This window comes from Hippopotamus amphibius, chromosome 2 (genome assembly GCF_030028045.1).
Source record: "Hippopotamus amphibius kiboko isolate mHipAmp2 chromosome 2, mHipAmp2.hap2, whole genome shotgun sequence".
Classification (NCBI taxonomy): Eukaryota; Metazoa; Chordata; class Mammalia; order Artiodactyla; family Hippopotamidae; genus Hippopotamus; species Hippopotamus amphibius.
The window spans coordinates 109,534,412-109,550,074 of NC_080187.1; the positions used below are offsets into that span (position 1 = coordinate 109,534,412).

Sequence of the window (15,663 nt, forward strand, 5' to 3'; positions counted from 1 at the left end):
ATCTGAATGAGATCCTTGTTGGGTAGAGTATTCTTGGTTGTAGGTACTTCCCTTTCATCACTTTAAATATATCATGCCACTCCCTTCTGGCTTGCAGAGTTTCTGCTGAGAAATCAGCTGTTAACCTGATGGAAGTTCCCTTGTATGTTATTTCTCATTTTTCCCTTATTACTTTTCATAACTTTTCTCTGTCTTTAATTTTTGTCATTTGACTACTATATGTCTTGGCGTGTTTCTCCTTGGGTTCTTCCTGCCTTGGACTCTTTGCGCTTCCAGGACTTGGGTAGCTATTTCCTTTCCCATGTTAGGGAAGTTTTCAACTATAATCTCTTCCAATATTTTCTCACATCTCTCTCTCTTCTCTTTCTGGGATCACTATAATGCGAATGTTGGTGTGTTTAAACGTCCCAGAGGTCTCTTAGGCTGTCTTCAGTTCTTTTCATTCTTTTTTCTTTATTCTTTTCTGCATCATTGATTTTCACCATTCTGTCTTCCAGGTCACTTATTCGCCCTTCTGCCTCAGTTAATCTGCTATTGGTTCCTTCTAGTGTATTTTTCATTTCAGTTTTTGTGTTGCATATCTCTCTTTGTTTGTTCTTTAATTCTTCTAGGTCTTTGGTAAACTTTTCTTGTAACTTTTCAGTCTTTTCAGCCAGTCTATTTTCAAAGTCCTGGATCATGTTCGCCATCATTATTCTGAGTTCTTTTTCTGGAAGGGTGCCTATCTCCTCTTCATTTAGTTGTTTTTCTGGGGTTTTATCTTGTCCCTTCATCTGGTACAAAGTCCTCTGCCTTTTCATTTTCTCTGTCTTTCTGTGGCTGTGGTTTTCAGTTCCACAGAATGAAAAACTGCTGATACTGCTTGGTACTGCTGTCTGCCCTCCTGTGGAGGAAGCTATCTAGGAGGCTTGTGCGTGCTTCCTGATGGGAGGGGATTGATGGTGGGTAGGGCTGGGTGGGCAGAGCTCAGTAAAACTTTAATCTTCTTATGTGCCCATGGGTGGGGCTGTGTTCCTACCTTATTGGTTGTTTGGCCTCAGGCTATCCAGCACTGGAGCTTATAGGCTCTTTGGTGGGACTAATGGCAGACTCTGGGTGCTCTCACACCAATGAGCACTGCCCAGAGCCCCTGCCCCCAGTGTTCTTGTCCCCGTGGTGAGCCACAGCTGCCCCCACCTCTGCAGGCAACCCTCCAACACCAGCAGGTAGGTCTGGTTCTGTCTCCTATGGGGTCTCTGCTCCTTCCCCCTGGGTCCTGGTGAACACACTATTTTTTGTGTGCCCTCCATGATTGGAGTCTCTGCTTCCCCCAGTCCTGTGGAGGTCCTGCAATCAAATCCCGTTGGCTTTCAAAGTCTAATTTTCTGGGGATTCCTCCTCCCATTGCCTGACTCCCAGGTTGGGAAGCCTGACGTGGGACTCAGAACCCTCACTTTAGTGGGTGGACTTCTGTGGTATAACTGTTCTCCAGTTTGTGAGTCACCGACCCAACATTTATGAGATTTGATTTTATCACAGTTGCGCCCCTCGTACCATCTCATTGCAGGTTCTCCCTTGTCTCTGAATGTGGGATGTCTTTTTTGGTGAGTTCCAGTGTCTTTCTGTTGATTGTTCAGCAGTTTGTTGTAATTCCAGTGCTCTTGCAAGAGGGAGTGAGTGCATGTCCTCCTACTCCACCATCTTCAGGAATTGTTAAATGAGTTTTTTGTTTGTTTTTTGGTTTGTTTTTTTTTATGTTTTTTTTATTGATGTATAGTTAACTTACACTGTTTCAGGTGTACATCAAAGTGAGTCATGCTATACAGTAAGTCCTTGTTTTCTATTTTATGTACAGTAGTGTTAAACCCAAATTCCCAGGTTATCCCTCCCATCCTTTCCCCTTTGGTGACAATAAGTTTGTTTTCAGTGCCTGTGAGTCTCTGTCTATTTTGTGAATAAGTTCATTTGTACCATTTTTTTAAGAGTCCACATCTAAGTGATATCATATGATATTTGTCTTTCTCTGTCTGACTTCTTTAGTATAATCAATCTTCTTCTTTAGTCCATCCATGCTGCAAATGGCATTATTTCATTCCTTTTTTATGGCTGAGTAACATTCCATTTTATATATGTACCACATCTTCTTATTCATTCCTCTGTCAGTGGACATTTAGATTGATTCCATGTCCTGCTTGTTGTAAATAGTGCTGCTATGAACATTGTGGTGCATGTGTCTTTTCAAATCATATTTTTGTGCAGGTGTATGCCCTGGAATGAGATTGCTGAATCATATAGTAACTCTATTTTTAGTTTTTTAAGGAACCTCCATACGGATCTCCATAGTGGCTGCACCAATTTGCATTCTTACCAACAGTAGACTTTTTGATGAATACATTAAATATATGCAGTTTTTATGTATCAATTATACTATTTTAAAATTTTATATTGAAGTATAGTTTATTTACAGTGTTGTGTTAGTTTCAGGTGTACAGTAAAGTGATTCAGTTATATGTACACATATATCTATTCTTTTTCAAATTCTTTTCCCATTTAGGTTATTACAGATTATTGAGTATAGTTTTCTGTGCTATATAGCAGGTCCTTGTTGGTTATCTATTTTATAGATAATAGTGTGTTTATGTTAATCCTAAACTCCTAATTTATCCCCTCCTCTTTCCCATTTGGTAGCCATAAGTTTCCTTTCTAAGTCTGTGACTCTATTTCTGTTTTGTAAATAAGTTCATTTGTACCATTTTTGAAGATTCCACACATAAGTGATATCATATGATATCTGTCTTTTTCTGACTTACTTCACTTAGAATGATAATCTCTAAGTCCATCCATGTTCTTGCAAATGACATAATTTCATCCTTTTTTTAATCCATTCCTTTGTTGATGGACATTTAAGTTGCTTCTTTGTCCTGGCTATTATAAATAGTGCTGCTATGAACATAGGGGTGCATTATCTTTTTCAATTACAGTTTTCTCTGGATATATGCTAAGAAGTGGGATTGCTGAATCATATGGTAATATTATTTTTAGTTTTTTGAGGAACCTCCATGCTATTTTCCATAGTGGCTGTACCAATTTACATTCCCACCAAGAGTGTAGGAGGTTTCCCTTCTCTCCATACACTCTCCAGCATTTATTGTTTGTAGACTTTTTGATGATGGCCATTCTGACCAGTGTGAGGTGGTACCTCATTGTAATTTTGATTTGCATGTCTCTAATTTTTAAACTTTATGTTTATAAAATTTAATTAAACTTCAGGAAGTGTATGGTTTAAAGTTTCTGATTTGGCAAGAATTCCTGATTTGCCCAATACTTTCAGATAAATCATTGCCAATTTTTGAATGAATTAATTAATTAGGTTAAATTAACTTGCAACATTATAAAACATATTTTCAAAGGTTTTATACCTAAACTATTATTGCTAATATTTTCGAACGTTTTATACCTAAAGTGTTATTTTTAATGTATGCTGCCGGTTGGGGCCTCCAAAGGAAAATGCCTTGGGTGTCCAAAGGCCCTGGATGTCCCAAAGTCTCTCCACCTGTCCTCACCTTGGGTGATCCTCCCTGTGTGGGTCCACACAGATGTGGGTTTACAGGACCATGTGTCTGCTCTATCAGTGATATATTAATGTGTTTATCGGTGGGGAAAACATGCTATTTTAGAAGAATAGTCACTGTTCTGAATTAGCAGTACCAGATTGCCACCAAATAACTATGATTTGTGAGGTGACTAATGCTCTGAGCTCATAGGTGTGTAAAGGCAGCTGGTCCCTCAGTATTGTAATGCTAGCAACCCCCGCTCCCCCTCTGTAATGTGCACACAGTCCCCCCCGGGGTTTCTATAAAAGGGAGGCATGGTGCTGGGAGAGGGCTGACCCTCTGGTACCAATTTTCAGGTGTGTGATGAGAAGTTAAAAGGCATGGAAGGGATTATAATAACACCCCCCCACCCCCGCAGTGGCCGCCTGCCCCACTCCTCATCCCAGCCCTGGTCACGGAGCTAGTCGTTTTTAAGCCTTGCTGGTTTTCCACGCGTGGTGATTAGCTCATTGGTGAAATGGCTATTTATCAGCTTCAAACATTACCTTTAGATGTTTTACTTTGATAAATGAGAATATATTTCACTTCCCTCCCACTGTCCAATATAAAGATATGGTTATTTTTAGTTTTCTACTGGTTACAATTAAAAAAGAAAAAACAGTAGCAAAAAAAAAAACACAGAACCAAGAACACATAACCATCTGTTCCCAGGTCCACAGACGGCTCTTTCCTCCTCATTTTATTTTTTTGGTGATTTTGTTTTCTTTTTTTCTTTTTTTTTTCTTTTTCTTTTATTGAGATATAATTAACATACAATAAACTGCATATATTTAAAGTGTACAATTTGATATTTTTTTCTTATTAGTAATGTATATATGGCAATCCCAATCTCCCAATTCATCCCACCCCAACCTCCCACCTCGCTTTCCCCACTTGGTGTCCATATGTTTGTTCTCTACATCTGTGTCTCTATTTCTGCTTTGCAAGCTGGTTGATTTGTACCATTTTTCTAGATCCTGCATACATGTATATGATATTTGTTTTTCTCTTTCTGACTCACTTCACTCTGTATGACAGTGAAGTGACTCTGAATGCCTCCTCATTTTGTAAAACAGGAACATTGGCTTGTCACTCTGTGTCTTCACTTCCATCTCCCCAGGTCCAGTGGCCATAGTGGGACCATTCATTCCCAAGAGTAAAAGCACTTAGATTATATTCTATAACCACCATCTGTATTCTATAATTCACATCTTCCGAGAATTATTTATGAGTCACTTTGCTATCAAGAACTTTTACCATATACAGATAAGGTAAATATTGTTCATTACAGAGTGAAAATTAATGCTGGAATGTCATGTGTGCAAGTGCAGTTTCTTCAGTCTCGGTGGAGGGTATCCCCAGCATAATCTGGAGTGCAGTGGACCATTTACCCCCAGCTGCCTTTATCAAGACTGTGGTTGAGTTTCCACAAGCTCTGTCACATCCCTCCCCTCACCACCTGGGTCTGTTGCCCCCCGAGCCATCCCCCAGATCTACTGCACAGTGCATTTGAGGATGGCATTCTCAGTTTTCCTTTTGTGAATTTCTTGCCTTTGTTTTTCTTAATTTCCTCTCTCATTTTGCTGCAGCCCATTCTTCTGGTGACATGGAATACAAAAGTTTCTGGTGACATGGAATACAAAAGTCTCTGAGTCCTGGCTCAGCTCAACTGCCTGTATTCTGCCCTATTGATTGATAATTGAATGGATATGGGCTACTAGATTCGAATCCATTTTCTTTAGAAACTTGAAGTCTTACTTCATAACCTTCTGTAAATTGCTAATGATTATTGGGATATGAAGCTGATTTTTTACCTTTGATACTAACCATTTGTTTGTTTGTGTTCAATTGTTTTTGTTTTCTTCCTGAAAGCTCTTATAATCTTTTTATATTTCATATTGTAAATTTTCAAATATGTCTAGGTGTAAGTGTGTATATGTGTATGTTAAATTCGTTCAGCTAAGAACTCAGGGGTCCCTTTCTGTGCAAACTTCTCTCCTTCTGCAGTTATAGCAGTTATGTTCTCTATGTTTAAAATAATTTATCCACTTCAAATTCTTTGTCAATAACTAAGTCAGATACTGGACTCCTACACACCCCTCCACATCTGCCGGCGTCTTTTATGTTCCTCCTCTGTAACTTCTCTCTCTTGCTTTTATTTTACCTTCTACAACAATCCCATTCATTCTTCTGCATGTTTTTTGTCTTGTCAAAGACGTGTGTGTGTACACAAATATAAATACCATAAGTAACTTTTTAAACCTCCAAGACCTCTTCGCTTTTTACTGCTTTGCTTTGTGTAACATCAGGCCCTAGTTAATAACTGGACACAATTGGAGAACCTTATATTGAAACCCAGCTTTTCTTTTATTCACATTTATTATGATTTGTTTTTGACTACAGATACAATTAAATCAGTAAGCACCAAGCCTACTCTAGTCCCTGTTGGCTATAAAATTTAGGGCAGCATTTAACTTCCCTGTCCCAGTTTCCATAGCTGTAAAAAGAAAACAAACAAAAAAAAAACATAATAATCCTTTACCAGATCTTCCAGGCTTGATATTAAAATCAAATGTGAAACCTCATTCAAAGCATTTCATGCTGTATAAATGCAACATACTGTTTCTAGAAAAAAAAATCCATGTAGTAGAACTGTCAGAAAACATGAGGAAAAGACATTCATTGACTTTTTCTGGAAGAGAACACTTGTAAAGTGCCGGTGGCTTCAGCCCCTCGCAAGGGTGGGGTCTGACTGGTCATGTTCTCTGCTAAGAGTGTGTCTGTAGGAAAGGATTTGGTAGCCAGTGAACTGTTACTGTTGTCCTATAAGTAATATTATATTTCAACCTTGCATGAGCTAGGCATGTCCTTTTTTGTGTATGGCAAGGACAGTTGGTCTCATATTTATAAAAAGTGATGGTATCACTGTGGCTTCTCTTAAACAGTTAGGGGAAGGTACATCTTCTGTAACCTCTGTCAGGGCCTTTGTGAACTACTGTGGGGTCTGTAGCAGCATAAACTCTCCTCTGTTTGGTGTCCATCACATCTCTGCGATCCGTTCTTAACTGGCATGAAAATTGGACTTGAAGACACACGATTCCTTCAAAGTCAAGAAGATACATTTACATAAGTTTCGTGTTATTTTCTTCTAAAACTGTGTTTTGCTAACATCCCACATCTCTGCATGGCTGTCACCTTGCATCACTAGAGTCTTCACTGCCTGGAGTGGAAATTCATGGGCTGGAGTGAAGCTCTGACTTGGCTGCTCTAAGTACAGCTTTGCTGCTGTGGCTGTGGTGGTGGTGGTGGTGGTTATTATTATTTTTATTATTAGGACTACTGAGGTGGTTTGCCATAAGAATTGAGAACTAGGACTCTGATGTCTACCCTTTTGACTTCAGAACTTGGCTCCCCCACTTCTCTGAGCTCAGACAATTCTAAAGCTCTCAGTGCCCCAATTTCCTGACACTTCCATGGAACCAACAGTAGTATAATCTTCATAGAGTTTTTATAAGGATTAAACATGATCATGTCTGTAAAGAACTGATAGTAGAAAGTGTGTAGTGTTAGCTGCTATTGTCATATTGTTGTTTTTACCACAGGATTCTTAATTCCTAAAATGTTCTAACGTGACATATATGTAACCTTTTGTCAAAACTTCAGGTAAAGTGTGTGTGACGCACAGTAAAGCTGTATAATGTCTCATGTTTGGGGAAAATTTTTTAAATGCTACTATTCTTAAATGTAAATTACTGAATCTCATAAAAATCATAGAACTTTATAAACATTTCATTAGATATAGATAGTAAGCAGTATATCAGTAAAATTTACTAACACAATAAAAGAAAATTTATGCCAGTCTTTTCAATAAACTCTTCAGCAGGTATTTTATTGGATGAAACTTTGCTCTTTGTTGGATGTGGTTTGGGGAAAAAATAAATAAGATGGTTAAAGGAAATAGAGAACCAAAATTCATTTTTGAATGTTTATTTGTTTAAAGTAGGTAAAGCATTAACATGCTTTAACATTTACAAGTATAAAAAAAATGGTACTGATGAACCCAGTGACAAGACAAGAATAAGGATGCAGATGCAGAGAATGGACTAGAGGACACGAGGTTGGGGGGGCGGAGGGCGAAGGGGAAGCTGGGACGAAGTGAGAGAGTAGCATAGACATATTTACACTACCAAATGTAAAATAGATAGCCAGTGGGAAGTTGCTGTATAACAAAGGGAGATCAACTTGCTGATGGGTGATGCCTTAGAGGGCCTAGACGGGGTGTAGGGAGCAGGGAGTCACAGGAGGGAGGGAATATGGGGATATGTGTATAAATACAGCTGATTGACTTTGGTGTACCTCAAAGAAAAAATAAAAAAACAACATAGGGAGATTGGGATACCAAATTGCACACTCTAAATTTATGCAGTTTATTGTATGTTAACTGTATCTCAATAAAAGTTCCTTAAAAATAAATAAAAGTATAAATGAAATTTAAATAAATAAATAAAGGACTATCATATGGGTGGGGAAAAATAAAAAATAAAAGTGTAAATGTGTGTACATAGATGCCTCCACCAACCCGATTTCCCCTCCCCCATCCCCCTTGCAGAGGTAACAGTGTCTCAATCTCTCCTTTGTATTTCCAGAGATATTTTAGGCAGAGGTGAACAAACATATTTGCCTCCCTTTTTATACAAATGGAAGTATACTAAACATCTTTTCTGCTCATCTTCTTTCACCAAAAGCTGTATTGTTGGTATTGTTCAACGTCTGTACGTAATGAACTTCTTAATGTGTTAATGACTCAGAGCTTCATTGGGTGGATGTCTCTGGCTGATTCTGGCACTGCTGATGGGCAGTGTTGTTAACATACTTGCTGTTATAGAAGCGCTGAACAGGGCTTCCCTGGTGGCGCAGTGGTTAAGAATCTGCCTGCCAATGCAGGGGACATGGGGTCGAGCCCTGGTCCAGAAAGATCCCACATGCTGTGGAGCAACTAAGCCCGTGCGCCACAACTACTCAGCCTGTGCTCTAGAGCCCACAGGCCACAACTGTTGAGCCCACGTGCCACAACTACTGAAGCCCACGCGCCCAGAGCCTGTGCTCCACAACAAGAGAAGCCACTGCAATGAGAAGCCTACACACCAGTGAGTGAAGAGTAGCCCCCATTCTCCACAATACAGAAAGCCCACTGGCAGCAACAGAGACCCCACACAGACAATACATAAAAATAAGTAAATAAAATTTTTTTAAAAATCCTTGCTTGTTAAAAAAAAAAAAGAAGAAGCGCTGAACAAAAGATGTCGTGCAATTTAAATAAGCGTGTATGTGTGTGGTACACCTGCAAAATAACTTTTAAGAAAGGGAAATAAATGCTGGGTGAAGGATTAGAAGCATGGTAACTAATTTTTGAAGGAAATTTAAAGTTTTATTTTATTTTTGAATATTAATAGCTCACAATTGAATATGAAGAAAGAGATGAACAGTAAACATAAGACTCCCTCACAGCACTTTCCTTCCTTCGTCCAGGTCCCCTTACCAGTCTCATCAGCCTTGTCTTTTCCCTCCAGAGATGCGTGCCGGGTATATGAGCACATATGCTTATGTAGAAGAATTCCTTTCTCCAGGTGGGCGTTTGTCTTCCACGTAGCAGTTTGTGGAATCAGCATACTCTTGCCTGATGTCTGTGGGCACAGAGCTGCCGGGCTGGAGTGTCCACGGTCACATTAGAGGGACTCTTTGTCCTTGTCCCTCAGGCTCAGCCAGCCTGGACCTGACCCGTAGAGATGATGGTTTCTTCCACCTTCACGGAGCTCGTTGTCTCCCTGGAGGAAGCAATAGCTGTGAATCCTGCAGCCCTAACCCTTGACCACTGATGCTCAGACCTGCTCCCACCCCCCCAGACACTGGGTACACTGCAAGTGTCCTGGGACTCTCTTTACCATCTTCCCAGAAAACCCTTCACTTAGAAGCCTTTTTTTTTTTTTGTATTTATTTATTTACTTATTTATTTATTTATTTTTGGCTGTGTTGAGTCTTCGTTGCTGTGCGCTTGCTTTCTCTAGTTGCGGTGAGCGGGGGCTACTCTTTGTTGTGGTGCACCGGCTTCTCATTGCTGTGGCTTCTCTTGTTGCAGAGCTCTAGGCGCCCGGGCTTCATTAGTTGCCGCACTCAGGCTCAGTAGTTGTGGCTCGTGGGCTATAGAGCACAGGCTGAGTAGTTGTGGCTCACGGGCTTAGTAGCTCCGCATGTGGAATCTTCCCAGACCAGGGATCAAACCCGTGTCCCCTGCATTCGTAACCACTGTGCTACCAGGAAAGTCCCTCTCCTAAGGCTTTTATTTCCTGTGTCTCACCTCCTCTCTCTGGTTTTCTCTCTCTCTCTCTGATGGATCACATCTTCCATCGACTCCTGGGGAAAGGTGATGTGGGTGGTTAATCTTGGGATCTTGTATATTTAAAATATCTTTAACTTATTCTCCTACCTGATTTTTCTGGATGTAGGATTCCTGGTTTAAAATAAGAAGGAATTTTCCAGTTGTCTTTCTGCCTGTCAATGTTACTCTTGAACAGTCTGAAGACATGCCGAGTCCTTGTTCTTTGCATAGGGCAATTTGTGTTGCTCTCCCCCATGGCTGCTTTAGGGTCTTGTTTTTTGCCTCCAGCGTTCTGAAATGTCACAGTGATTTGCTGGTATGTGTCATCCACCTCACTGGGTACCGGGAGGGCCTATTAATCTGGATTTTATTTCCTTTCATACTAAGAAGTGGTCTCAGATTCTCAAATTGTATTGCATTGCATTATACTATATTTTTATGTTGTACATGTTACATTATATATAATACATATTGTAGTATAATGTATATAGCACATATTAAGTGTAATGTAATATTTTAATATCATTGTGTAAATTATTATTTTTAACAAACTGAGCAGGAAGAGGCTGTTAAAGGGCACTTATTGAGGAAATTGCACGTTAGTTACTTGCAGAGGAATGAGGTCTACATTAACAATGTAAATAACTATTTCTAATATTTTCAAATTATTTTGGAAACAAATTACTGAATTTGACGTACCATATTTTAGCACGAGTCTCACACACACATGCATATTTATAAAATATATTCTGCTAGTCTTTATTATATAGACTAATTGAAAGAATGTAATTTTTGGTAAATCACAATATTTTGAAAAGAGGAATTAAAATTCCAAATGTCAAAGTTTGCTAAACCTTACTTTTACAACAGAAATACGATATCATTTTCTTAGATATTTTGCAGTCTTTCCTAATGTCAAATAAGATAGCTCTACCTTTTCTGAGCTCATAAAACAAATATGTGAGCGTCCACCAAATAAAAACAGCACATATTTATCATTGATAATTCCTACAGGTATTGAAGATACTGATGCAGGTTTATAAATCCTAAGCTATTATAATAGGTAGAGCCAATAATAAACGTGTAAGTATTCAGATTATTTCCCCCGATGATCCAACCAAGGATGATCCAGCCATGATCTTCCCGTGATGTGTTCAGCATGTAAATATTATGACTCCGTTCACAGGATGTTAAGGAGAACCTCAATCATGTTTTGTGGCACTGAGGAGTGGAAGCAGAATTCTACTAATCACATTTCTTTATTAAATTCCGTGTTACTGTTACATTACATCTTGTTATGCTGAAAACACGTATTTCATTTGTAAAGGCTAAAACACAATTGGCAATTGTAATACTTTCCTTCTTTTAGTTGTTGTTACCTTTATTTATTGGAATAGTTTGACAGTAGCACTGACGTGATGCTCGGTGATTCTTCACGGTTTGTGTTGTTCCTCTTTGTTTTCAGCCTGCGGTGACCAGGAGTTCAGGGAGGTGGCCAGCAGACTGCGGGACTGGTTCAAGGCCCTGCACGAGAGCGGAAGCCAAAACAAGAAGACGAAAGCCTCACTGCGGCCAGAGAGAAGCAGTAAGGTTTCTAAATTTCTTGTGTGTCATTGTCTTTGATACAGGATTTTATGTTCAATGAATCACTTAGAGCGCAGGTTACTCTTTACTTAGATGCTTAACAGAAGTTGGAATATCATTTTTACTTCTAAGCTCACCCATAACATGTATTTTGCGAGGAAATAAAGCATTTGTGACAACTCTGGTTGGAAAAGGAATATCGCCTTAGAGACAGCAGTAAGCTTCCAGTTGAATTGAAAGAGTCGGAATATATTCCAGTATTTTGGTGGAAGTGCTAAAGAGTAGAACAACGTAGGGAATGAGGGGAATAATTGTGAAATGCTTAGATTTTTAAAGAGCATGATTAGCTGAGGGCGGGGGGCATTAGCCATTTCTGATTTGACCCAACCACATCTGTAGACAAATAGGATATTTTGTCACGCTCAATGCACATCAGATTCATAAAAGAAAGAAGGAAATGAGAGTCAAATGAATCTGACATGATTCTTTCATCTGTAGAATCAACTAAAACTGTTTAATTTCTTAGAAATAGGAATTGCAAGCTGAAATCGAGCACTTGCTAAGAATAATTTTATGCACTCTTCATTTTATGCTTTTTCATTTATAAAAACTATTTGTTACATTTTTCGTGCATATAAAAGAAAGATATTGAAACATAAGCTTAATTTTAGGGAGCTTTTAAGACTGACGGGTTTGCTCTAAGATACAAGGGGAGGATGTAGGGGTGGCACCCAGCTGATAGAGAAGGGCCCAGGGCTGCTGCTTATCTTGACAAGACCATTCACTCCCACTTGCAATTCTTAGAAGTCTGTTTCTAACAAAATCACTTGATAAGAAGGCATAGCCAGTCCCTAATCTATGTTTCCTAAAATGCCCCATTTGTTTTCTTGTCATCAAGGAATTTTCTATAATCACAGTCTTTGGTGTTTACAGATCGTATTTATGTTCAAAAGAATGTAACAATTCTTTTTCATTCAGCTTTCACAGAAAGACATAATAATTGTGTGTGAATGTGTGGTGGCTCCGTCTATATGTTTCTTCTTAGGAAGTCCCCAAAGAAACCGTGGTATTTCCCTACCCTGTAAGAGTGCTTTCAAGCTAGTCTCCAGAACTGTCGTTTAAATTTTTGGCAGAAGTTAATTTGTTGATGCTTTGAGAGTAAGTAAGATGCCCGATCTTACTTAATAGAAAAATAAAGTATGTTTGCCCCTGTATTCATGTCTGGGGTGGGGTAAAGGTTTGTTCCAGATCCTTCTGTATTGACTTCTTTGATTCACGTCCACACCTGTCCTCCCAGCACTCATACTCATATTTAAGTATTTTTATTGCTTACTAACTCACCTTTCTCTGTTGAACTTAGTTAAGACTAATAATTCCTCTCGTATTTGGAGATGGATAAAAGGAGAGCTTTTAGGACACTCAGTACAATGCCTGGTTAATTGTACTCGTTCATAAATATTATTTCCCTTTTTAGCTTTTTCTTGGAAAAAACGAGACAGTCTTAATATTGGGGGCGAATTACAGGAAGCTCTTTGGGAGTTGAATGTCTTTGGAGAATAAGTGAAACAGTAGGTACAGAATTCATCATAGAGCTTGAAGGGGTCAGAGGCCAAAGGAAATAAATTTCCAAAAGGAAGTTGTTAAAACATAAGACAAGTCCCTAGATGGGGAATGGCCAACCCCCTCAGCTCCTCAGACCTGCCCACCCCGTGGGCGAGGCCTCTCCTGACATCCTCATATTTAATCTGTGCACCAGCTCTCCAATACCAGGCTCCCCATCTCTTTTCTAGTCCTGTTTTTCCTCCATAGCTTCTCTCGCTGTCTACTATAATGATAATCTACCACTTTTTGTTTACTTTCTCTCTCTCTCTCTGCACTAGACAACCATGAATTAGAGACCACCACTATATCATCAGAACGTAGAATAATTTGACACGTAGCATTCACTAAATTTAAAAATGAGTAGAATTAATGATTGGATGAAGCAAAGAGCCATCAAAACACTACAGTGTGTGGATATACCATAATTTTAATCAACCGGTCGTTCCCCTAGAAGTGATTATTTACGGTTTCCATTATTTTCTCCTTCTAAATCAATTCTGCAGTTAATTGGTATGCTTTTATTTCTATAAGAATGATTCCAGGTAGTTGAAATAATAGGTCAAGATGTGCACGCACTTCAAATTATAAACAATAATAGATGTTGTCAGACTTCTTTGCAAAAAGCTTAGGGCATTTCCAATTTCTAACAGCAAAGCACAAGAGTTAACTTTTGCCTTCGTCCCTGGCAGTAAAAAAGTTACTACCATACTTTTTAACTGTTCCATTCCGGCAAGCATGCTATTACATTTCATTGTGGATCTAATTTTTATTTCCTTTATTAGTAGTGAATTGATCATAAAATACTGGCAAAGGTTGGTGGGGCTTTTGCATAGCAAAACAGAATCGTCTCAGTGAGCTCAGGCTAGTATAATTAAATATCCTAGACCAGGTGGATTAAACAATAGACATTTATTTCTCAAATTCTGGAGACTGGGAAATTCTAGATCAGGTGCTAGCAGGTTGGGGTCTGGGTGAGGGCTCACTTCCCGGCTTGGAGACAGCTGTCTTCTCACATAGCAGAGACAGAGGGATAGAGAGAAAGAGAGAGAAAAGACAGAGACAGAGAGAGCTCTCTGGGCTCTGTCCTTTAGGCCACTAATCCCATCATGAAGTTCCACCTTCATGACCTAATCACCTCCCAAAGCCCCACCTCCAAATGCCATCACTTTAGCGGGTAGGGCTGCAGTATATGAATTTGGGGAGGGCACAGTCCCATCCATGGCACAAAACAACAAAGAAACATCATAAGTTATGTCAGCTTATATGTTTAATTTTGAGAAATCCATATTGATAGCTTCCATTATAATTGTATTTCAACAGTCCTTCTAGTACTTTTTGTGCTTTTTGCTGTATGTGTTTGCTGCTCTATTTTTTAAACATATGGATTTATTTCTGTTTTATCCATTAATTATGCTTCTTATCCCTTTATTTTATTACACTATATCCTACTTACTACTTTTTAAAAGCACAGATTTCAGCTTATCGGATAGTAATATTACCACTCCTACTTTCAAATTTATTACACTTGCCTGATATACTTGCCAACATTTTATTGTCAGTCTTTCCTATTACTTAGACTTAAGTGTCTTTCTTGTAAACATTGGGTTCTGAGTCTTCAGTTATGACAGTGAGCAGATGTGTGTGTGTGTGTTTTAATAATTAAAATATAATAAAGTCGGACCTCTTAGGTGGCGCAGTGGGTAAGAATCCGCCTGCCGTTGCAGGAGACATGGGTTTGATCCCTGCCCCAGGAAGATACCACATGCCGTGAAGCAACTAAGCTCACACACCACAACTATTGAGCCTGCACTCTAGAGCCCGTGAGCCACAACTCTTGAGCCCATGTGCCGCAACTGCTGAAGCCCACGTGCCTAGAGCCCGTGCTCTGCAACAAGAGAGGCCACCACAATGAGAAGCCTGTGCACCACAATGAAGAGTAGCTCCAGCTCACCGCAACTAAAGAAAGCCTCTGTGCAGCAACAAAGACCCAAAACAGCCAATAAAATAAATAAATTTATAAAAAAAAGATAATAAAGTCAACATAAAGCACAGGAAAATATTCTGATGAGACACAGAATGTTTACCATTTAGGCAGGTTGCCTGGAAGACAAAAAAAAAAACTTATTTTACAATCTCTTTTTAAGAGTAGGCCAATAATCCAAGAAAATGTTGTCAGAGCAGAAAAAAATCAAATTTTATTTTGATTTAATTAATATTTGATACTAATCTGATATTAAAATATTTGATACTAATTTAAAAATATGTGAATCAATAAACCCTTTAAATATTAGCAAGCAATGGCCATGATAAATAATATTTGGAGGGAATCTTTTATAATTTTTTGTATTTATATAGATTTTGTCTTATACAGTTTTTGAAAATTAGTCATTTTATCTTAGGATAAAACTATATTTCTAACAAAATGAACTTTTTTAGCCTTAGATGGTGGCTCCTGGAGTCCCTGAACCCCTGGAGACCTGCTCCTGCTGGGAGCCCTGAGCTTGAGTGACCACAGGGGTGGAGGGGCAG

General features: G+C 39.0%; 1 protein-coding gene across 2 annotated transcripts in view; it reads left to right on the top strand.

The window, feature by feature from the left end:
- Positions 1 to 15,663, top strand: part of SPOCK3 (SPARC (osteonectin), cwcv and kazal like domains proteoglycan 3) — a 426,984-nt gene that overhangs the window by 379,094 nt on the left and 32,227 nt on the right. For both annotated transcript variants that reach the window (XM_057722257.1, XM_057722256.1), the window contains one exon: positions 11,414 to 11,533. In XM_057722257.1, the coding sequence (XP_057578240.1) occupies positions 11,414 to 11,533 (120 nt within the window). The remainder of the gene's footprint in view (positions 1 to 11,413; positions 11,534 to 15,663) is intronic.